This window comes from Pyrgilauda ruficollis, unplaced genomic scaffold (assembly GCF_017590135.1).
Source record: "Pyrgilauda ruficollis isolate IOZ18807 unplaced genomic scaffold, ASM1759013v1 scaffold95, whole genome shotgun sequence".
Classification (NCBI taxonomy): Eukaryota; Metazoa; Chordata; class Aves; order Passeriformes; family Passeridae; genus Pyrgilauda; species Pyrgilauda ruficollis.
In genome coordinates this window covers 1,260,884-1,285,641 of record NW_024531599.1, presented here as the reverse complement: position 1 = coordinate 1,285,641, position 24,758 = coordinate 1,260,884, and the positions used below count along the sequence as shown (strand labels likewise).

General features: G+C 50.2%; 1 protein-coding gene across 1 annotated transcript in view; it reads left to right on the top strand.

The window, feature by feature from the left end:
- Positions 1-24,758, top strand: part of LGR6 (leucine rich repeat containing G protein-coupled receptor 6) — a 147,252-nt gene that overhangs the window by 39,271 nt on the left and 83,223 nt on the right. Inside the window, exon 2 of the mRNA XM_041489592.1 lies at positions 15,735-15,806. Within this exon, the coding sequence (XP_041345526.1) occupies positions 15,735-15,806 (72 nt within the window). The remainder of the gene's footprint in view (positions 1-15,734; positions 15,807-24,758) is intronic.

The following is a 24,758-nucleotide window of genomic DNA, read 5'->3' as shown; positions in this document are numbered from 1 at the left end:
GACAGGGTTTGGACAGTGCTGTGGGCAGCAGGCCCTTCCAGGCCAGCTTTTGCCCTTCTCTGAAAACCCCAAGGGATTCCCAGTCCTCCCCAGCACATCCCTGACCAGCATCCAGCCTGAATAACACCTGCACCAACAGGCTGGAAGCAAACCAGACACCCCAAGATCACAGCAGCCTCTGGAGATCTCCTCCCCACCCAGCTCTCCTTGGCCCTTTCCCTGCTTTATTCTGCATTTTAATGCAGCGGATGTTACACAAACCCACAGATTGTTCTCCCTTTTGTGCTGGGCAGACAGACAGGCTCCCCAGACAATAGACAGGCTTCACCGGTGGCTGGGAAGGAGAGGTGGAAGATTTACTGCCATGAGGTAATTGGCTGGAGGAATTTGAACTTTCTTTGCTTCCGGAACTGCCTCCATTGTCCTGCCCCGTCAGCAAAGCAGAGCCAGGGAGGGTCCCGAGCACGGGGTGCTTGCAACAGGCGAGGTTTGCCTTTTGAGCACCAGCTGCATTCACAGATGGCAGCCAGAACCTGAATTCTTGGGCTGGGAAGGTTTTCTGCCCCTGGGTGCAGCTTACCCCACCTGCTTTGACACTTCTTTTGCCAGATTTCTCAACCATGGCTGCTTGGTGACCCCCCTCTCCCTTATTCAGAGCATAAAAATGTCCCAACCCTATTTCATTTACCTCATCAGTAAGAATTAAACTTCTCCTTGATGCCTTTGATAGTGCATTAGGACATGACAGGCAGCATCACATGCCAGATCACACAAGTGTGTGGGTGCATGGTGAGAAAGTCAGTGCAAGAGGTGAGGTCTTGTGGGCTGTGAGGTGAGGAGGGATCTGTTTTCAGCTAGGAAAAACACTTCTGCAACTTGCAACTGCCCGTGGTGCTTTTGAAATCCCTTCCCTTTGTGCTGTGGGTGCAGCAGGCACAGACCAGGAAATGCTCCAGCAGCAACACCAACACTTCACCATCCTTTCAGGTGCAAAACACCACTTTGTTGGAATCCAAAACTTGAGGCTCCCACATTGCTTAGGCTCTTGACTGCTGCAGGCAGGTGCTATGTCTGTACTGAGAGGCTGGTTTAGCTCAGTATGGGTTTCAGTGCACAGCTTTACACAGCTTGGTCACAGCCCCTCCTGACGGCTGCCTCACCGAGTTTTCAAGTTCTGGGTTGTGGCCCTGGACACAGGTCACTGCCTGAGTGAGCTGGTGAGAACATGAACAGGAAGCTGCAGGATGATGAGTTAGGGGCCCTTCAGCACAGCTCTGCACACACATTGCCAGCAGATTCTCAGCTGGAGACAGCCTGGCACACAATCTGGGCAAAGGCTGGGAGTGTCAGGGGGGATATGCTGGGCACAGCCCCAGCCTTGGGCTATGCACCCCGAAAGTTCTGGTGCCTGGGTGCTGGGGGAAGGCAAATAGATGAAATCCATGTCCAGACTCATGCCATGGCCTCTGACAACCCTTCCAGGTATCAGTGGGAGATGCCCAGTGATGTCTCTGCACCTAACATCAGTCTTGTGGTTTTCCACCCCAGTACCAGCAGGAAAGCCAGTGCAGCTCAGCTTTTGTAAAACTCTAGATGCAGGACTTTAATGATACTAAAAGAGTTATTTTAAATTTTATTTAAGCTTCAGAATTGTGTCAAATTATGGGTTTTTTTTTTCTTTTTCCTGACTCCATCCCCATATGCAATCTCAGCCATTGGAATTCAGGCAGGGATTGCTTGTGAATCCCCCAGAGCCTGTTCTTCTTCCCTGAGTTAAGGTGATACCTCCCTTCTCACTCTGCAAATTCATCCTCCTACACAAAATAAAGGGAAGGCAGAAACATTTGCTGGAGCAAATTTTTTTTTGAGTTTTCATTTACTCAGAGTCTCATGATGAAGGCAAACATTTCATGCAGGCCTGGCCACCAGCAGAGGCTTGTCCATCCCCACAGCTCTGGCAGCAAAGCCTTGTCTAATGGAGCCCAAAGCAGGGATCAAGGTTCCAGAGTGAAGTGGCCAAGCCAGCTGCCCCCAGGCTGTGAGCACAGGGCTGGGGGTGCTCCAGCCCCCTCCACACCCCTCCTCTGTGGGCTGCTGAGTGGCCAGCACTGGCTGCAGGAGCATCAGCCTTGGCCACGGCCTCTCACAGGCTGACACTGCAGGGCTGCTGCAAAACCCATCCTGGACACCCTTCCTAGGACAGCCCCGTGGACATGTTGTGTGTCCTTCTGCCGCAGTACTGGGAAAATGTGGCCTCAACTGGCCTTTCAATGCTCAGTGTTCTCAACTGGCCTTTCAATCTCAGTGCTCTCAACTGGCCTTTCAATGCTCAGTGTTCTCAACTGGCCTTTCAATCTCAGTGCTCTCAGCATGGCAGCACGGGGGGGCTGGAGGGTGTTATAGTGTGCTTTTATACTTTGTAATACTTTCTAATAGTTTTGGTTTTGTATCCCCTTATTTTCCCCAAATGGTGTACCCCTTTTTGTACCCCCTTCCTCTACCTGTGTAATCATTCTCCCGGGTTGAGATCATCCCCAAATCCCTGCCCTGGCTCTCTGTCAGTCACTCAGCATCCCATCCCCTCTGTCTAGAACTTTCAGTCAAAGTTGTCGAGTGATTAGTCCGAGGCCAGGGGTCATCCCCCAAGTATTATTTTATATGCTATCCCAAATGTCCATTCCCTAAGGTTTCATCCCTTCAGGGCCTTTATTGGTCAGCAAATGTATCTACCCTCGGTTTCCTCCCCGCCTTTAAATGTAACCTTGAGATTCCTTTGTTTTACTCTGAGCAAGGCGCCCACTGAGGCGTGGGGCTCCCTGAGGAGCTCCGAATAAACCTTGGACTGGCCCCTGCTGAGAGTCACCTTTTACCCTCTACTGATGTCTCCAGTGTCTCTTCTGATGCAAAGGCGACTAGCCCAGCTGCCCTCAGTACCCTCGGGGCACCAGAGAGTGTCCCCCCACTGTCTGCCACCCCGGGGCTGGCTGGGGTTCACTGGGAGGCACCCAGAGAGACAGAGACACTGGGGCAGGGGAGGAGCCCAGCTCTGGGTTTCTGCCAGTCCACCCAGATATTTGGGGCAGGATGTTGAAGAGGCTCTGAGCTCTGACCGATGTGTCATGCCTCTGGCAGCACCCAGCACTACCCAGCTCCCAGGAAACAGAAGAGGGCAGTTTTGTGCACTTCTTTCCCAACTGACCTAGTTAATAGTTGGCCATGCCACAAGCTGGAATGGTTTGAGCAACTTTTGGGACAGGTTGAATACAATTGAAAACCAAATTTCTGTTCCATAAAAGCACCTGCCAAGCCCAGCTCTAAATATAAATCATCTGCTGTGCCAGACCATCCCAAGGCAGTCCTGCTCCAGGGTGAATTATTGCCTTCCCTTCCTGCTTGAGTGTATTAAATGTATTCAGCTCTGTCATGACATAGTTGTTCCTTCTCTGCCCTGTTTTGGCACAGAGAACTCCACCTCCAAGACAAGGAGCTGAAAGGCAAGCCCTGGACATTGCCTTGCTGCTCAGCAGGTGTTAGGTTATGCCAGGTTGTCTCCTCTCAAGGCAGCCATTCTGCAGATGTGCTGTTGCTGGTCTTTGCAATTTTCAGGGCCTTACTTGAGTGTCTTTGAAAATCCCAGCCTGCACAGGTAGTCCTTTGTCTAAACAATTGCTTCTCACACTCGTGACTAAAGTAGTCACTAAGGCACAAACCAGAATAAAACAGCAAAGTGCAAACCTTGAGGGAGGTTCTGCTGCCCCATCATTGCAATGGGCAGCTCCTCTCAGGGCATAGCAGGGGATTAGAACCATAGGATTCTGAATTACAGACTGACTTGGTTTGGGAGGGACCCTAAAGCACATCTGATTCCAACTCCCCTGCGAGGGAGGGGACAGGGTCAGGGTTAGGGTGCCACCAGACCAGGCTGTTCAGAGCTGCACCCAGCCTGATCCATCCTGCATCCTTGTGATGCACCTCCCTGCTGCTGGAGAGCATAACCTGAACTCAGGACACCTGAATCCATGGCAAAAGACACAGGCACGGGGTTCTTATTCCCCCACAACTCTTCCCACCTCTTCTGTTTCTCTCAGACATTTTGCCCAGGGGCTACTGAGCTGGGGCTGCTGGGGTTCAAAGCATACGGAAGACAAGGGACACAGCCGGGATTGAAGGACAAGAGACACAGCTGGGAGGTGGCTCTGCCAGCTCTGGGCTGGACACAGCCATTGCTCTTTGTTTGCCCAAAGTTTTGCCCAAGTCTTTTGGGACTGGATGCAGTTTCCCCCCTAGGGGCTCTCAGTGCTGTCTGGGCTAGCCTGTGGTGTCACAGATCCCTGCGGGCACAGTGCAGGACCTCCAGTTCCTGAGCCTGAGCACAACTCAGAATCAGGACCAGGCTTCCCTCAGTGCCTTTCCTGCAGTGCCTGGCACCCACAGGGAACCAAAATGGTAACTTGCTTGTGAGCAGCCAAAGGATCCCCCAGCATTGCCCAGGGAGGCCAGGCTTTTCTCTGAGTAAGCTTCCTAGAGCAAAAACTGCTCTTCATCAAATGCAAAAGTTTCCAGGCAACAGAGATGTGGTAGAATTTTTTGAATGAAAACATATTGGAGATGTTTGAGTCTGAAGTGAAGGATTTTGTTTCAATTGGGGTTTCATTTTACTTTTGATTTTTCCAAATTCAGCCTCGGGTTAGTTTGTGCAGGTGCTGCCTGTCATTAAATATTGCATTGTCATGGCTTGGCTTTTAGTGAATGAAATGTTTTGATGTGAGCATAAAGCATTTCAATCAGCCATTCAGACATTTTCAACTACAAAATTTATCAGATTTGGTCCCTTGCAAGAAGTTTTCAAATTTTGCCTACTTCCAAGTAGTGACAGGCACAAACTGCACTAAGGTTCAGCAGTGCATCTACTCCAACCCTCCAGTTCTCCTTTACTGTTTACTTGCCACTCTCAGGACTTTGGGATCAGGCTGTCCCCAGGGCAGTGGTGCAGATGTGGTACTTTACCATAATATGGTTTAGCTGATATGGTGGCATTTAGTCAAAGGCTGGACTCAGTGATCTTGGAGGCCCTTAATGATTCTATACATGATTTGGTGTTACACCCACTGAAATGTGGCTTCCAAGGGGAGAGGCAGCCTGGCCCAGTGCTTTCCCAGTAGTGCCTTGTCCCAGTTCTCCATCTCAGCAGCTTTTTCCCCACTCCTGCAGCACTTACCCACAGTGACTGTACACCTGTCAGAGCCTTGCTCTGATTTCCTGCCAGCCAGAGAACGACAGGAAGAGTTGAGTGCTGCCAGACTCTCTCAGTGTGACAGAACCCAGAGTGCTGACCTGCACTTCTGGCAGTTCCAGGCTATGGAGCTCCTGCCCAGCAGCCACAGGCTTGGCCATCAGCTCTCTGTGATCTGGAGGTCACTGGAGCAGGGCTGGGGCCAACAGGCATCAGCTGCAGGGATGGGACAGCCCTGGGGTCAGGGCTGGCAGCAGAGGGGGGATGTGTGCAGTGAAGAGAAACAGGACAGAGGTGGCTGCTCTGGGCCAGATGTGCAAGGAGCTCTTGCACAAATTAATGGTGGGCACACAGAAAGAGTGCACGAGGGCTTTCAGCTCCCAGTACAGATGGAACTCCCTAATCCAAGTACTGCCTTTCCTTAGACTTCCAACTGATACTTTTCCAGAATATGTGGGGGCGAATCTGCTTTGTGCAGAGCTCGTGCAATCAAAGGAAGGATGTGGGTGATAGTGGCTACAGGAGCCCCCATGTGCAGCTGGAAGCATGTCTGTGGCAGGAGTGTGCAACCCACCCCCTCCTCCCCTCAGCCTGCTCCCTAAAGGAGATGCAGAGCTCTCAGCAGATTCTCTGACCTGGCTAAGGTACCAAGGTGGTCTGAAAGCCAGTCCCAGCCAAGTACACACCCAGGAAGCACTTGGGTCACACAAGGTGTGACCCAAGGTCTCCAGCCCAGCCAGCCTGTCACTCTCAGGTGTTTGCTCATGGAAATTCACCAAGAGCCTCTGGAGCAACATGAAGAAAAAACTTCCAATAACCTCTGCTTCTGTGTTGCCCTCAACCTGCCTGGACCCACTGGCTGGTCCTGGCAATCAGTGATTTAGGCACCCTTGAGCCAGATGTAGCACTGAACAATCACCCTGAATAGCCACAGAGAGATTTATTCTATGTTAATTTGTTGTGTATCTTTGTCTTGGGTCTGTACAGAGAGACTCTATACAATTCTTTACCAGCAATGTGTACATAAAAATTACATCCTCCTACTGCATCAAACCAGCATCATGCCCTCTGTCACACCCTCCTCACTCATCTCCTGCAAGCAGGACCCTTGCTCTCTGCATGTGTACATAGACCCAGATCCTTACACCCTGTCCCATCTCCTGTTCCTGTCTGTGTAGCCATATTTCTCTTCACAGAGAAAAGCAAGGCACAGCTTCCCAAGGATTTTCTGGGATTCTCATTCTCTGAACCTCAGAGAAAGAAAAAATAATTCTTATGTCATTTACTGCTCCTGTGTTGTTCACAAGTGGAATGCATGGTGGAAGATTGTTTACCTGAAGGGAATTGGTGACTGGATTCTGGTGTGAGTGTTTTGATTCACTGACCAATTGAATCCAGGTGTGTGTGTTGGGACTGTCGGGACAGTCACGAGATTCTGGGCAGCTGAGGTGAGCTGAGTGCTTGTGCAGATTCAGTTGAGATGTAGTGTAATAGTATAGAATCATACTCTCCCAGGAACATTTCCGTAGAAATTAATTGCTGTTCCCACCATGTGGGCTCCAAGAGTGGTTGGACCACCATGCAGCTGGCACCAGGTGGGCTGTAAATCCCTTTACTCTGGGCATTGGGGCAAACTGCCCAGAGAGGTCTGGAGCTGTGGGCAGGACCCGGAGCAGGCAGGGCAGGCTGCAGTGGATAAGCTGCTTTCTGAGGTACTGTGGTACCAGAACAGCTCCAGTCTGTGCAGGAGCCTCTGCCAGGCAGTTTCTGGCTGCCCAGAACAGCCCTGTGGCTTAAAACCATCCCTGGCTGATCTTTACCTGCTGTCCTGCTTCCAGAACTGGGTGGATTTTTGCAGTATTTGGGAGGGGACACATTTCCAACACTCTTTTGGTTTCAAGGACACTTGCATGGGGAATGCTAGGCATGCACCAGTTGTGTTGGTTTGCTGTTTGCTGCTCCTTCTCTTGCTCAAAAGGCTTTGGCTGGGCAGCAAAGAGGAAGATGCTCCTGGGTTCACCTTTCCCTGGTAGCTGTTCCAGGTTAAGAGAATAATTCCTCCCACAGGAGAAATTCTGTCTCCAAAAATCCTGGCAAGTGGGGACCTGAAATGCAGCAGAGACTTGGAGGAGGACAGGGAACCCCCCACTCTGGACACAAGGGGATGTGAGGTTCTTTCATCTTTTCATTTTCATTCTTTTCTTGAACTAATTTGTTCGTTCAAGAAAAGAATTAGGTTATTTTCATTCTCTTTCAAAAGGCTCCACTTTTCATAGTGGAGGCCATTTAGTTGCCAAAAGTCAGGATGTTGCTGGGCTGTGGCTGCTCCAAAGGACATGGTGGGAAGAAAGGACATATACTTGCAATCTCATTTTTCTTGCTTTAAACAGGTGTTCCTTGCTGTCATTCAGGCCCCAATATTTCTTTTTAGTTTAGGGGTTCTTTTAGATTTGATGTGCTCACACTAATGAAAATGTTAAGGTTGACCCAGCTCATCCATTTGCCACCCTGAACCCTATTAAGTTAAGCTAACATGTAAAAGGAGTTTTAAAGAGGTTGAGAAGTCCTGCTTTGACATTTTCCGGACAGAAAGCATTTTTCTTTTCAAATTACTTCTGGTTTAGAATGTCCTTTCTGGGATGATTTTTTTAATGTGAACTCTGAAGCAGGGGGAAAAACCAACACGGTTTTTATTATTTTGATCAACCCAAACCAATTCCTTCTGGACCTCTCTTTCATGGCAATCACCAAAAACATGAACTTACAGAATGGTAACAGAAAAGAAAAATTGTGCTTCTTGCCCAATATCCAACTCAAAGCAGACTGCAGCACTGGCTGCTCTGTCTGGGAGGTGAAAGAGGGAATGGCAGGGGTTCTGTCAGCCTGCCCCTGTTTGGTGAGGGAGATTCCCCATCTCCAGCTTGGTGTGATGGGCACAGAAGCCACCACAGCACTCGTACAGGTCAGGGGATGTCAGTGCCTGTCGTGCTCCTCAGAGCTGCACCCAGCCAGAGAAGCCATGTGCTCCCTGCCTCCTCACAGCACAAGGGCTTTCCCCTGGGAATGCCATGTTCCTTGGGAGCCAGGACAGTTACAGACAGGAGATAGAGCCCAGGAGAAAAATCTCCATGGGTTCAAGGAGCATTTGGACAACTCTCAGGCACATGGGGAGATACTTGGGTCTGTCCTGTGCAGGGCCAGGAGCTGTGGGCCCCTTCCAGCTCAGGATATTTTATGATTCTGTGATTCTGTGACACACTATGCAAAATTCACAATTTTCCTATTTGGAAAGAGTGCCCTTATGTTCTGATCCAAGTCTCATTCCTGCCCCTGGCACAGGGGCTGCTGTTCCCAGCCCTCTCTCCTCCATCTGGCTGCAGCCTGTTCTGCCAAGTGCCCTGAGCTTCCACCTGCCCTGGGCTTGCACCCCACACCCTCCTGTCTCCCCTGACTCCCCCTGGCAGCCCCTGGGGGCCCTGGGGTGGGATGGGATCTGCTGGCAGCCCTGACCTGGCAGAGGGTTTCTAGAAGTGATTTCTTCTGTTTCCCACACCAGCCATCCCGTGGGCAGAAAGGCATCAGTGCCCTGCTCAGCCCCTTCCTGCTCCCACGCTGGAGGGCACCTGGCACAGGGCAAAGCCAGGGCAGGTACAGGGAGAGGTGCAGGAGGAGCAGCCAGAGTGGCAGAGCTTTACTTGCCAGGGGTCACTGCTCTCACTGCACAGACCCAGCTTCTAAAGCCCTTCTGGTGCCGGAATGGGTTTAATCTCACCCTGGCAAACTGGCCTTGGCTGAGACTTTATTATTGAAATGTTGTGGAGATCTGGGATAGGGCCTACACGTGGGGGATGATCTAAGATGACTGATCTATTTTCAAATGTGGAGAGGTGGGAGTAGAAACACGTTCTGCTCTTGCCCATCACAGTGATATGGGATTGAAGCAGCGCTGGTGCCTCCAGATATGGTGTGATGTAAATGAGCTCTTAGTGCTTTGATCTCTTTATCTTCCCTTTTCTCTTTATGGAGACTACCTTTAGTGTAGTTTTCAACCTGCAGGCTGTTAGGAAGAATTTCAGCTGGTTCTATGGCTCCAGGTACCATTCTATCCTCAGCCCCAGCTTTGCCCCAGGCAATCCAGGCATTTTGTGGTGACCTTGGAGATTTCAAGATAAAGAGAAAAAGAGATAGTAAGAACCTTTATGAATCACTCTGGTATAATCTGAAGTATTTCTGAAACCATCATTTATTGCCTTTGGCCTTCTTTTCTGGTGGTGTAACTGTGAATTTTTACTGGATGCTAATGAGAGTGGCCAGGAGAGAGGCACAGACAGTGCTCAGCACCCAGGGATTTCAGGGTGTTTCATTCCTTACAAGAACAGGCCTTGCTGGGCCTTTCCAGGATAAGGATGGGAATTTTGGTTTGGTTTGTTCAGTTCCCCTAGAAATCAGACTGCTGGACTGGGAGGCCTTAATGCTGTAATTGTGCAGCTAATTAATCAAAAGGATACCAGGTCATTAGCTTCTCCTCACAATCACAAAAATTTCTGCTCACCTGCCTGAGTGTGAGGAAGGAGTTTTTTATGGTCCAGGAAGCCACAGGTTCAGCACCAAAAGTGAGAGGAGCTGGGTTGAGCCTGGGCTGGGGAGAGAGCACATTAATATCCTGAACATCTTGAAAAATATGAACATATTCATACAGCAGAGCAATTTAGGGGCTGAGAAGACAGTCACCATCCAGGATTCTTAGCAGCTTCCTGTAGGCTGAAACCAGGATCTCAGGCAGATTTGTCCTTTGGGGTGACTCTGCCTCCTTACAAACAGGGAGCAAGAGCTTTATTTCCCAAAATACAGAAAGTCTTGTCCTGTGACTGGAGCCATGTCTGCCCTCATTTCCAGCTCTAGCTACACACTGGATTTCACTGAGGAACCAGGGAAGCCAGAGGCCATGGAGTGCCCCACTGTGGGCTCCATGGAGGTCCAGGAACAGCAACCTGAGCTTGCAGAAACCTTGCAGAACAAAATTCTTGCAGGCAGCTGAAAGAGCAGGAAGACACAGGCTTCTTGTTCTGCTGAGTGACAGAGGGACCCATGGGGAGCTCCTCCAGGGACTGAAGCTAAGGACCAGACTTTCTGTCCCTTTGGAGTAGACAGAGGTGGTTGGGGAATGTCTTCTCCCAGCCACAGGTAGGAGATCCTCTTTCTGTAGGAGAATCTCTCTGCCAGCTGTGCAATTTTCTATGGACAGATGCACATCTGGCTCTGAGGTGTCTGTGCTTGGCCTCAGCCAAACCCTACCCCTGCAGTTTCCCCTTCAAACCCTCCTGGCTGAGCAGTCCTGGTCCTGTTGTGCTGATCTAGGGCGGCTTCAACCTGTGTTACTTTAGGTCTCTTGGCTTCTGCCTGCATTAATTCTGCTTGCATTAATTAATTGCAGCCCATCTCTGAGGAAACACTTTGCTTTGTGCCTGGGAAGACACACATCAGGAGCTGTGGGGCTCATGGGCAGGGCTCATCTTCCCTCAGTTTAGTGGGCAGCTTTAGATGCCCTGGGTTTGTGAGAGGCATCAGTCCTGCTGTCCTTAGAGGAACATCCTGGGGATGCTGCTTAGGTCCATCTCAGGCAAGCTTGCAGGGTGTCCTTTGTGCAGCCCCCCTAGAGCAGCAGAAAATCCTGTCCTTTTGTCCCAGAGCAGGCAGGTCCAAGCCCTGCAGGTGTCTTCTCTGCCCCCTCCCAGAGGGGCTGCACACTCCCCACAGGGACATCCACAGCTCAGAGCACCCACACAGCCTGCCCCAGCAGCGATGCCAAGGAAAAACACTTTTGATCTCTTTTCTCATATCACCCCTGAGCTAAAACTCTGTGGTCACCATCTCCCAGCACAGGTGGGAAGCGTGGCAGGCAGTCCCAGCACCCTGTGTGTGTCACCTCATTTTTTGGTAAGGAAGATCAGCTAATCAGTGAATAATCAAAGGTTGTTCATGAAAGAAGGTGACATCAAAGCAAATAATTTAAGGAACCCCTCGAGGGCCAGAGGAGTTGTAAGGTCTGAGGCTGAATCACATGAGCTCAGTTTCCATGAACTGTGTCTCAGTTTTCCTGCAGGTACAAGTTAGAAATGCTTACGATAAATGTTTAGAATTAGTTGGGGAAGGGGGGAAAGTTAAATCACACTAATTATAGCCATGATGGCTTTGGTGCAGTGCCATTTGAAAGCATAGGTGTATTCTAAACCTAATGCAAGAGGCATTAAAAGGCATTGCTTCTTGGGTAAGCAGGGTGATGTGAGAGCAGAGCTTCAGTTTGGGGAGTAGTAGAGTAGTTCACTCTACTGGCAGCAGTCCAGATCACAGCCATGAAGGATGATTTGACAGCAAAAGAATTCCTGCTTTTATTTGATATTTTGTAGAGAGGACAGAACAGACCAGTCACTGGGGAAGGAGGAACAGGGGAGCTCTGGGACAGGAGAGGGGTGGCTTGTCCCAGGGCACCACTGCTGAGTGGTATCATGAACTCAAAGGCAAGAATCTGGACAGTTCCTCTGCAGGTCCTCCACTGCAAGCCTGGGTGAAGCTGCAACACCCCATTTCTTCTCCTACCTTTCTGATTTCTTTTAGAATTTAAGGGACTTTGGGATTTGAATCATTTGTACATTTCTGTTCTGCCTTCTCTGGTACAGACCTCACCTTTGGAATGGTTTCTCCAGTGCAAATGACAAGGGCCATGCACAGACATGAGTGACCCAGCACTTGTTTGGCTTCCCTGGATGCTCAGTCACTCAGAAGAGAGCCCTAGCTTGGAAAGCCAAAGTCACTGACACAGCTGAGAAAGGTCAGAGGAGCCCCTGACCCATTTATCCATGGATCCCTATTTATTCTGCTGGATGCTGCACAAAAATAATCCAGCAAGGTTCAAACACCATGGGTTCCTTTTAAATTAACTGAATGTGGCTGACTGAAGTAACCACCCCCAAACACTTGAAGAGATAAACAGCTTCTCTGACTGCTCTGACAGGAAGCATTTCCACCCTTGCATGTGTTGGGGATGTACATAACATAAGAAACCTTACTAAGAGGAAAATCACAAGCTTGGGAAAACACAGCAACAAGTCAACAACATCTTTAAATGAGTAATAAGTCAAATATTTACTCCCACAACACTTCAGGCAAGAATCCTGTGCCTCAGCTTTCACACAAGCATGGACAGCCTGTGGAGAAACATCTCGTACTTTTGTGGCTAGAAAAATCACCAGGTCCAGGGCTGTGCTTGGGAAGTTTATTTCCAGCCCTTGGAGGAATTTGTTCCTCCTTCATACCATTCGTCCTTGCACATTCCATGCTGTCCTCACACCACAGCCAGGCCAGGAATTCCACCACAGCAAGTCGGGTGTGAAGTCCCCTGCTCTGGAGGAGCTGCTGGGGGGTCCCTGCAGGACATCACACTGCAGAGTTAATGGCACAACTGAGTCCCTGGAACCTTTGCCTTGCTGTTCATTAGCTGGCAAACCACTGCCAGGATTTGCCCTTTTGGGGTGCCCTTTCCAGGGTTGTCAGTGTAGATGTATTACACTTGAGTCCTGCAGGACTGCAAACCACCAGAGTGTTCAATCAGCCAAAACATCAGTGACTTTTAAATAAAATTACTCAAAATATTTTCTATGTCACAGCCTTGAAAAAAGGCTGGGCTCTTCTTCACTGCACAAAGAAATGGTGGGAGACACCCACTTGTCTCAGACCTGCCCAGGGCCAGAGCCCCAGGGCTGCAGGAGGAAAGGGGGGCTTTGAAAGGAAAGCCACATTCTGTGGAGCTGTGAGGCTGCCACAGTGATGGGATCATGGCATCTCTCCTCTGCCTGTTGGAAGATTTCTTCAGAAACCAGTGTATTCTGTTCATTTTGGGTATGGATAAGAGCAGGAGGAAGGAAGTGTCCAAGGCCAGGTTGGATGGGGCTTGGAGGAACCAGAGAGAGTGGAAGGTGTCCCAGCCATGGCAGGGGGTGGAATGAGATGAGCTTGGAGGTCCTTTCCTGCCCAAACCATCTGGGATTCTAGAAGATAATAAGAGATATTCTCCCATATCCTCAGCCACCTAGAGCCCTGCTGCTGTCAGGACTGAGGAGTCCCATCCTGATGGGTCTAGACTCATGAGTCTGCACATCCCTGCAGCCACCACCTACCCAGGTGTCCAACTGTCCCCACCACACCTGGGGAGCACCTGGGCACACAGAAGGCAGTTCTTGAGGCTTGGAAAGTGGCAGGCAAGGGGCATTCTCTACACTGCCAGCAGAAGGCAACTTAAGGAATATACCTCACAGTTTCAAGGAGATCTTGGATGTTTCAGATCTGTGTTTTCTCTCACAGTCTTTCATTTTACATTATTTTTCGTTATTTTCACATTGTTCCACAACATGTCAAAACATCAGACAGATTCATTAGAACACAAACAGGAGACACTTTGATGTAGGAAAAAAAGATGTTTTAATGGGTGCTAAGTAGCAACTGCCCTTGGGGGTTTAAAAATAAAAATAGAAGCAGCACAAAATAATATTTTAACCCTTGTATCCCAGGATCACCAAAATACAGAATGTAGCATTGAACACAAAACAGTGCAGACAATAATTTTCTTTTTGCACTCATTATGAAAACAGAATTTTGAATTCACATAGATTTTTGGCGAGTTTTCTACTACTTCTTTGGAGAAGAGAAAGTTATAAAGAAAAAAAGTAAACTTCTCCAAGAGTATTTTCAAAAGGGCTCACAAAACTGCATGGTTTTGTCACAGGACACCTCTCCAGAGAATATGCAAAGACAACTTCCAGCCTTCCTGATGTGTCACCTGCAGTGACACCAATGCCAAACAGAGCTGATTAGAACATGGTGGTTTGGGATTTTTTTTGTGGAAAGTGGTCAAAATGTAGAAGCCTATGCCCCCCGGGTGTTCTGCTCTTTACCAGCAAAACTCCAGCATTTTTTACTGAGGAATACAAAGGCATCTCAGTAAATTTTTCAGTGAACCCCTTTTTCAGTGAAGCAATTTCCTACCCAGAGCCCAAAGCCAGCTGAGATGCTCCAGATCCTTTGCTGTGTGACCTGTGAGATCTCAGGTGCTCTGAGCAGGTGGAACAGCTCAGAGAGGTCCCTCTTGTATTGCTGGGCTCTCCTGAGGGGCTTTTCTCCTTCATGCTTCTGTCCTTGTCCCTGGCACGAGCCTCCTCCCAATGCCAAGACATTCCCAGTGCCACTGGGAGGGCAGGGAACATCCTTCCTCAGGCTCACAGGTCTGTGAGGTTCACAGAAGGAAAGAGTAAACAAATTGCCTTTATTTTGTTGTTGTTTCTCCTCGTTTTCCCATCACACCCATCAGGCTGTGTGTTCAGTCCCAGGAGGAGCTGAGCTGTGTCCTGTCTGTGCCCAGTGACAAAGAGCAGCCCCTCTGCCTCCCATGAGGCTTTCCAGCACCCAGATGACACTGCCCACGTTGCTTTGCTCACTAGGAGATATGCCCCATCTATTCCCACTGGGTTTAACCACACCAGCTTCCAATTCAGCCTCATCTTAGCTTTAAAGGTCAGTGCTTCCTTGCTCACCTGGACACAGCCTGGTCTAGTTTGGGGTAAGCAGCGTGGGTTTCTTCACGTGCAGCTGCTCATCAGGGCAGGGTTGCAGCTATCAGACCCCAAGAACAGCCTGGAAATATCCTTGTTTTCCCCAAATACCAGCTTGTGTATTGAATCAGTCAGGACAGACTCAGCTGCTGTCACACCCTGAGGTGAGAAGAGCTCTGCTCAGGCAGCTCACAGTGACTGTAGTGTGCAGAGGGCTTCAGCACCAACCTGGACCCTCTGGCTACCAGCACGGCCTCCTCCAGAGGCTGGAACCCAGGCAGAGATGAGCCTTTAGCTGGAGATGGCAGAGTGAGACAAGCACAATCAGCCAGGTTCCCTCCACCTCCCAACCTCAGTTTGTCACCCACAGAGCCAACCTCTGCCCCTCAGTCCTGTTGTGGTTCTCTAGTCTGTGGACAGAAAGCCAGTCCAGTGGGATGGACCCCTTCTCTCTGGCCTACTGTCTCCTCAAAAGCAGATGTCTGTCCACACACTGGGAAATCTCCCTGTGGGGGCTGGCACGGCCATGGTGACAGAGAGATGCTCTTGGGCCCAAGGACATGCTGTCCTATTCCAGTGTCACGGGGCTTCCTGTTCACTCTCCAAAACTTGTGAGACAGCAAGACTGCTTATGCTGTTGGGAAATGTCCTAACTTGCTTCATAACTTGGAGGAGCTCCGGCAGACCACCCTGAAGGAGCCAGCTCTCTCTGGCTACTCCTCTCCATCCCTCTGCAGCAGAGCCCGGGCTGTGATCAGATGTTAATGCTGAAATGCTGTTTGCAGAGGCTTCTCACCCTCCCACTTAGCAGAGAGGAGACACAGAGCCTGGTACTGAGGTTCATTCTATGCAAACCACTGCGTGACTGATCAGAAACCTCTGTCTTTGCTTCCTGCCAGAGACCTGAGCATGAACAACATCAGCCAGCTGCAGCCCCGCGCGCTCCGACACCTGCGCTTCCTGGAGGAGCTGTGAGTACGGGGTGCTGCACGGGCAGGGGGTGCTGGGGCTGGGGGGACACTGCAGAGGGTCCTCCAGCACTGGCCACAGCTTCCAGTGCAGTTCCTGCAGCTGCAGGCCGAGGTGGAAGCTGACTGTGCTGGGACAGCGTTTGTTTGCTGCTCCAGCTTAGGTTTCACTGAGGTCATCACCTTCAGGGTGAGGTGGTGCCAAAAGCCAAATAAAAGAGCACCTAATCTCTCATTCAAAAATCAACACTGTGCCGTGGAGCAGAGCCAGCTAAGAGAGAGCTTCTCTCACCCTTCAGCAGCCAGGGTCCCCCTCACAGGCTCCTGCAGCCCAGAGACACGTGAACCCCTGGGCGCTTCGCAGGTCGGGTAGAGCCCACCCTGCAAAACTGCAGCCCAAAAAGCTTTCCCCAGAGGCTGAGGTGTCCCACCAGTGTGCACTGAGGTCTGAGCAGACACACTCAGACACAGCAGCAGCTTCAGTCCTGGGCATCAGCATGTGGCTGTGTGTCAGTGAAGGAGTGGCCCCACTTCTGAAAGTGTGAAAATTAACCAGCAGCACAAGAAACCACTGGAATCCTTTGTGAGCCCCAAAAAATGGGTGCCCAGGGGGCAGAATGTTGAGGTTGACCATTTCTGCATGAGTAAATTGCACCTGTATGGTCTTACTCCACTTGACCATGAGAAATACCTCCAGGTGTTATTCTCATGCTGTTGGTACTTTCAACACAACAGCTTCTGTTGGAAAACACAATTTCTTCAAAACACTGTTATTGCATTCATGAAATCCTAATATTAATGCTTCATTTGATGTGTGTTGTAAACTTACTGTATATATAACAGTTACTGCAACTTAATCTGCCTAAATGAAACACTTTCACTTCTCTGAATCAGATCTTGCTGCCACCGCAAGGCACAGCACTGGCATTTCATAAATGGTATTTTCTAAAATGTCAGAATTACAGATATCACCCTAACACCTGTGAGGGTGGTGAGGCCCTGGCACAGGTTGCCCAGAGAAGCTGTGGCTGCCCCATGATCCCTGGAAGTGTCCAAGGCCAGGCTGGATAGGGCTTGGAGCAACCTGGGTTGGTGGCAGGTGTCCCTGCCTATGGCAGGGGTGGAATGAGATGATATTTAAGGTCCCTCCAATTCCAAATCATTGCAGGATTCTGTGATTTTGTATTACTGGTTTTTACTTCAAATGGTCTTGTAACTGATCACCCTCTGTCTATATTTCAAATTCATTAGAGTTGTAAGGGCCCCAGCCACCCCAGCCCCCTTCCCCAGCAGGCATTTACAGGCTGACAAGGAGGCATTTTGGATCCTGTTCTGGCTTTGGAGCCACAGAAGTGGGCTCTTCAGCACTTTGCACCCATCTTGCAGCTTTTCTCTTTTCATTTTATCAGCATCCATGTTGAAGTGTGGGCACCCAGCACCTTCACTGAGGGTGCTGAGGCTTTTCACACACACAGAACAGACTCTGCTGTGTACAATTAGCAGTTGTCTTGCTGCAAGCAACCATGTCCTGATTACGTCATGTACAAACAGAGCAGCCTCAACCAGCAAGGAATAAATATTCATACATTCCAAAAGAGCCAGCTTCCCACAGCCAAAAATAATTATGAATGAAACAGGCAAAGGGGAAAAATTTAAAGAGGAAAATCTGAAAAAATAATTGGAAGGTGTTAGATAACATTTTACTGGAGGTCCAATGTGTCACAAGTCCCCCTTTGGAAAGGACTGACATCACAGTTAGGGGAAGAAATGCAAACTGCAGCATCATATACTTATGCATAGCAAAGTGCCTGCTTGAATTTGATAGCATTAAGATAGTAATCCTATTTATGGAAATCAAGTAATTTATATGAAATCAAGCAAGGAAGGATTTTGTATATTATGGCAAATTAAAAGTGATTCTTTCAACAACAACAGCTAGACAGGGACAGTTTGTACAGCATTCATAGGGCTGTCATTGACCAATAATGCAACTTGCCTGGCATTTCCCCTGCTCTTTTCATTTATATCTTCACCAAATTTTCATCCCACAACATTACATCAGGACCATGACATTCAGGCTGGGATCGCCCTCTGTGCCAGGACACGCATAAGAATCAAGCAAACAAATCCTGCTTGTTTAGACATCCTCAAGGGAAGTTTGTTCAGGTTTCACAGCTCAGATCTCTGCTGATTTCATCTGCCTGGGACACATTCCCAGTGGCTGCCAGGGTGACACGTAGCACATGAGACCAAGCCCTTTGTCTTCATCCGCATGGCAGAACTGCCTGTGCTGGGACATGCCAAGTGAGTGAAGAGCAGGAAGCCCTGCTGAGCACTGAGGGACAGTGCAGGTACCCCAAACCCACTATCCCAGTGGCAGTGTCTCCTGGGCAGGAGACACTGCCTGCCCTCCTGCCTGTCCCCCCTCCAGCAGGGAAGTGCTGACAATGGAGAGGACTCTGCTGCAGCTCATCCTGGCTGCAATGCCTGTCTTCAGTTAGATGGAAAGCCTTCAGCAGGTTTCTCACCCCCAGGGATTTTGGGTGGCATTATGGCCCCAGTCTGCCTTCTACACAGAGTCACAAAGTCACAGAATGGTCTGAGTTGGAAGGGACCCACAAAGATCATCAAGTCCAACTCCCAGCCCTATACAGCACCATCCCCAAGAGTCACACCTTGGTCCAGATGATTTTTGAACTCTGTCAGGCCTGGGGCCATGACCAGTTCCCTCCCCTGACACAATATCAGGTCAATCCCTTGGGTCCTGTCACTGCTCACAGAGAGATCAGTGCCTGCCACTCATCCTCCTCTCCAGGGGCTGAACAGAACAAGTGCCCCCAGCTGCCCTCACACGGCTTCTCCTCAATGTCCTTCACCACCTTCACTGCCCTCCTTTGGGTGCTCTCTAATAGTTCAATATCTACAGCCTTATGTTCCCTATTACCTGCTGGATAAACCAGGCGAGTGACAGGCTGGAGCAACCAAAGACAAAATTTACAAAATTCAGATCAAGGTGAACAAAAACAGATGCTCTGGGGCTCTGGTCAACCCCAAAAATTTATTTTAACATGAGAGAGAAAAAATAGTTTCGTCTTCAGATTACTTCTTAATATATAGTCTTTTACTTTGGGTAAAGCCCTAAAAGAAAATGGTAATTCAAATTGTATTTGCTTTATTGTCAAAGATACCTTAGGTGCTTGAATCTTACCAAAAAAATCAGAGGTTCCTCAGCAAAACTTTGCCAATTTCAACCCAGACTTTCAAATCTCCTTTTCGAGATTCTATTAAATGATCTAATGTTCAGAAACATCCCAGGAACTCTTGACACCCCTTATCCTTCATCTATAACCCTTCAACAGTCAGAGAAAGCCCAGGTTCCTCTGGCTCCTCATGGTTCTTCCCTCCTGCTCTTGCCCATGATTCTCTGATTCTATCTTCTCTCTCATTAGATTTAGCCCCAGGAGCCCAGGTTCCCATGGAGGACAGCTGGTGTTTCACACCTTTCACCACTTCTCCTCCTTCTGTTCCTCTATTTTAGCACCACCCCAGGCTCCTCATGAAAGTGAAGTTTCACACAAGTCAGAGATCAGAGATCATGGCTGAGCTTGTGCATGGAGCTGGGATTTAGCAGAGGAAAAGGAATAATGGGAAAGGGGAAGACAGCTGTAGAAATGGGTGAATGAAGCACATGTCCCATGGACAACAAGGACAAACGTGCCAGGTTCCACTGCTGTGGAGCCCTGTAAATCGGGGCTGCTGGGCCCACCTGAGCCCCGAGCACATTAGTCCTGTGCACACACCCACACTGGGTGGAGGCCTGTGAGGAAGAAACCAGAGCAGGGTGACTCGTGAGGGTGCTGAGGACAGCAGAGCCATCACCCAAGCCACTCATGACACCCAGGCAGGCTGTGTCCCACAGGGCATTTCTGCATTGGCTCCCTCTGCTCTGGACACCGAACATGTCCTGATGAGATCAGGGGGGATGCTGTAGTTAGGGCACAGATGAGGGTACAGGGACTGCTCCAGCTCACTCCCTGTGTGGTCTGGGTAGTTATTTTCACTGCCAGAGCTTCATTGTCCAGCAATGAAAGCAGGCCCTCAGGTGTGCCCTGTGGGCCATTTGTATTTACTGAGAGCTGCTCAGGAAGGTGTTGTGATTGCAATTAGTTCTCATGCCCAGGGGATGCCCAGAGACCAGATTCTCCAGACTCAGCTGCCTTTAAAGAGGCAATGGGAGGGGGCCCTCAGTGGCAGCAGGCTGTGCTCCCCTCTGGCCCCCCAGCCTCCCCCTCCAGAGACAGGAGAGGCTGCACCAGAGGCTGCACAGTCCCAGCCCAGGCACTCACCAGACTTTCCCTCCAAAGAAAACCTGCACAGATAGAGGTGTTCAGAGCTGGGCCTCACACAGGCAGGGAACAGCCCAGAGTTTAGTATGTCTCCTCTTTGTTTCTTTCCTTTTTTTCCCCTTCTTTTCTTTCTCTCTTTTTTTGGCAGCAGGAAGATTGTTTAAAGTTGCTAATAAATTCCAGTTAATGAAGCCTGAAAAGCCAGAGCTGGGAGCCAAGAGAAACAAGAGCAATCAGTACAGAAGGAATAGAAAGAGATCTTGAAAGCCGGCCTGGGAATAATAACATGTTGAAATGTGTTTGCCGGCGAGGGCTTTGTTACCGCGCTTTGAATCCAAGCATGAGCGCTCGGTGCCAAGAAGAGAAACTGCAGCCAAAGGCAGGTGTTCATTGCCATTCACCTCTTGCTTCGGGGCACAGCGGCAAGATCAGACCCCTTCCCAGCCACTGGCTCTTTCACCTGCCTCTTCTCGGGCCCCAAGGGCAGAGGGACTCACCGTCATGGGGAGCGCAGCGCAGCAGGCTCAGCACCACGCGCTCAGGACCCGCCGTCACCTTCTCTGCCAGCCTGGGGGACCAAGAAATGGCACGAAAGCAAAATGAAATAAAATGCAGGCATTTTAGGGTGCAGGGAACGTGAATGCAGCAGCCTTCTTCTCCTGCCTTGCACCTGTGAGGGAAACCCCTTCTCATTCCCCTTCCCATGTGGGTTCAGTGGAGCCATCCCAGCTTATGGGGCACCAGCACTGCTCCTGGCTGCCCTTGCCTGCTGTTAGGGCACCCCCCACCCCTCATTAGCTTCCCGGCATCTGGAACACCCACTCTGGGAGGGTTGTTCAGCACAGGCTCTCACTCCAGATCAATGTCACTCTTGGAGGAGGCAGCACTGTAGTGATGCTGGCAGAGGGGCATGACTCTTTGGGAATGACAGCTCCTCCCTGGAAGTGGGGCTGGCATTCCTGGGCAATGCTCACATGTGCTGGCACTGGGGTGAGAAGCTGCTTCTGGAGCAGTGCAGTAACATGTCTGAAGTAGGGGACTCCTAAGACAGCAGCTTTGGTGGGGTTCCATGACACATCAGGCTGCACAGGTCTCATGGAGACACAAATGCTTGTAGGGCCATGGCCTTGTTTTGCCATGCTGAGATTTGGAGGCAGAATCACTGCTCCCTTGGTAGTCACCTTGCCTGGCTCAGCCCTCCGTTTCCAGATGGCCATAGCTGAAGAGCTGCAGCTCTGAATTCTTGGCTTCTGTGGTTCCCCCAGGATTCTGCACGGCCCCTGTGCAGAGAAAGCAGCAGGGTACAACTCACTGGCAAAAAGGAGACCAGCTCTGGTTGGTCCAGGACTTTCTGTCTCCCTGGCTGGCACCAGTCCTTGGCAGAAGATGGTGCTGCTCATCAATTCAGTGGGTGAGCAGAACCACAGAGAGAGTTAAAGGATAATTCCTCTGATGAAGCCTTCCAAAGCTCATCCCTGTGCATGGTGTGAGGGCTGTCCTTAGCACTGGCTAAGGTGCAGGTGAGGACAGGAGACAAGGGCTTCTAAGGGGTTGTCTATCATGAACATTGACCAATGAGGTCAAGATATTGCAGCTGCCCAAATCAAATTCAAAATGTTTTGAAAATTTAGAGATTTCCATTCTATTTCTACTCCATTTAGACCAGGGAGAGTGTGCAGCAATTGAAAAATCCTTGCCAGTTGGGACAGCTGGCCCCAGTTTTCCTGAAAACTGCTTTCCATATGACTAACTATGTTCCGGGGTACCCCAAGTGAGGCACCAAAAGTAGAGTCAAAAGTGAAAACTGCTCTGAAGATTTGGAGGGAACAAACAGAAAACCTGTGCAGTTTATAATATAGAGAGATGGAGTGAAGGTGTTCAGTGCCCTGTTCATTAAGGAGCTGTGTCTTACTAATATTACTTGGCAATTGCATCCAAACTGGCTTGCATATGAGCATTCATGTGGGTTGAAAACTGGCTTGAGGACCATAAACAAGAGAACAAATGCGATCAATCTATCGAGTTGGAACAGGCATTTGAGGGGGGTACAGCGAGCAGGGCTGGAAACAGGCACAGTCTTCTCCTCAGGGATGGAGTGAGACAGCAGAGACCACATTAGAGGCATCTTCAGGAGATACCAGACTAGGACCAGCTGCAGATTCCTGTGTGAAGAGTCCAGGCCTGGCCCTTTTCTCAAATGCACCATGTTTTCACTTGTTGACTTAATTGGCTTCATTCCTGCTTTGCACCAGCACAAGAACAAACTCAGGCATGACAGGGGGCCTGTGGTCCCCTGTGTGCCCAGGGGAAGGCCCAGGCTTGGCGTGATGACACAATTTAGGCAAGAGCATGGAGAGTCTGGGCACACTGCCTCGAGAGGGTGAGTGCTTGAGAAACCAACCCGAGCAGGAGATCAAAGGGGCAGCCGACACGCTCAATAAAAGTTTGGCAAGGGGAGAATTTTACTGGGATATGGACACACATGTTTGTCCTGTCCTGCCAATGGGCAACGTTCCTGCCTCCTAATGTGAGTGATAAGAGCATCACTGAGCTGCCTGAGCACCTGACATGAGCGATCTTGCCCAGCACAGCCTTCGGGCGTGCCATGGAAGTTGTAGCATGACCAAGAAGCCCAAGATACAGGAGGGCTGAGCCTGTGGTAACTGAACAGCAGCAACCATATGGTGGTAAACCATGAGTTTGTTCCAACTTGGAGTGTATTGGGAATGCAGATCAAAGCCTGGAGGAATGTTCCCAGAAATCACGGGAGTGGTGGAAGGAGAGGCAGGGGGGCAGAATCTAAAATCCACCACGAGCTTTCTGAAGCAAGCCAGCCACATCCAGCTGTCACCCTCCACCCTCCCCTTCTACCTGCCCCTTCTCTCTTCCTTCTGTCAGCCACTGGAAATCCAGAGCTTTCTCTTTCCCCAGCCCTGTGTCACAGTGTAAACTTCAGGAGAGCAGGACATAGCACTGAATCAAGTCTGTCCCAAAAAGAGCCCTGAGCAGGCCTAGAGCTGAGCCCATGTGCTGTGGACCAGAATTTCAGCCCTACAAGAATAGCTCCTCTTCCCTGTGCTTAGGGCAAAGGCAGTGCCTTTCTGTCCTCCTTGGTGGGGTTATTCACCCAAGCCTCCTCCACAGAAGGAGTAAATTAGGAGCTGTCTCAGGGGATGTCACACTGGCAGCATCACTCCAAATGTTATTGTTCCATTTTAAATGGAAAGGAAGGAACCATTTCACTGCATTTCCTGTGGGATCTGAATTCTGCAGATATATTCAATGGGTGCCTGTCTGCCAAGCAGGGGAATTTCTGGAGAGTTTGAGTGAGAGGGACAGAGGGAACCAAGCACTTGGAAGACTGCCAAGTGATCATGGACAGAGGAAGGGTCACACACAGGAAGATGTTTATGTCTTGGGTCTCTTACATGAACTGGCACAGGAGTTAATGGCATGAAAACGAAGATGGTCAAGAAGAGGCTCCAAGAACTGGAGCCCCTCTGCTCTGGAACCAGGCTGAGAGAGCTGGGGGTGTTCACCTGGGGAAGAGAAGGCTGCAGGGAGACCTCAGAGCCCCTTCCAGGGCCTAAAGGCCATCTCCCGGAGAGCTGGAGAGGGACTGGGGACAAGGGCCTGGAGGGACAGGACAGGGGAAATGGTTTCCCACTGGCAGAGGGCAGGGATAGATGGGATATTGGGAAGGAATTCTTGGCTGTGAGGGTGGTGAGGCCCTGGCACAGGGTGCCCAGAGCAGCTGGGGCTGCCCCATCCCTGGAGGTGTCCAAGGCCAGGTTGGACAGGGCTTGGAGCAGCTTGGGCTGGTAGAAGGTGTCCCTGCCTTGGCAGGAGGTAGAATGAGATGAGCTTTAAGGTCCCTTCCAACTTAAACGGTTCTGTAGTTCTATGACATGTTTCCAGTGATCACCCTTGACAGGACACCCCAAAAGCTCACGCATTCCTGATCTGCTCTCAGACAGGTGGCACAGCAGTGCTCCTCTGCCTGGAACCCCTCGCTGTACCCCCTGCATCATGCAGCACCTGTCCTGGGAGGTCTAGCAAACCTCCAAACCCACACCTCCAGACCCTATGTGCATGCCCCAGCCATCTAGGAAAGTGAAAACTCAGCCTGCATGCACAAACACAGACATGTCCCACCTCCCAGCCCCTGCACAGAAGTGGGCATAGCCCATCCTGGACCCCAATGACACTGTCAATTGCCTTGGGTGGAGAGTTCAGAGAAGTGGTGTTGGTTGGTGCCTCCCTTTGTGCCTGCTCCTGGTTTGGCATGGACTCCTAACCCTGGGGAGAGGAGCTGGGCTGCCTCAGTAGCAAGGAGGAGGCAAAGGTGTGGAGAGAAGAGCCAGAGGTGGCCCAGGGACAAGGCACAGTCTGGTGAAACATGGCCATGGACAGAAACATCTGCAGCAACAGTGAGGCATGGGGCCTTACCTGGGGCTGGGGATGCTTTGAACCTCTAAATTCACCTGTGAAACCTCTAATTTCACCCAGTGAAAGCAGGGCATCTACCACAGAGTTATTTCCCCCCTTATGTTCTGGGTTACCCACAGTGCTGAGATGCCACCAGCTGGCTCTGCATGTGTCCCACCAG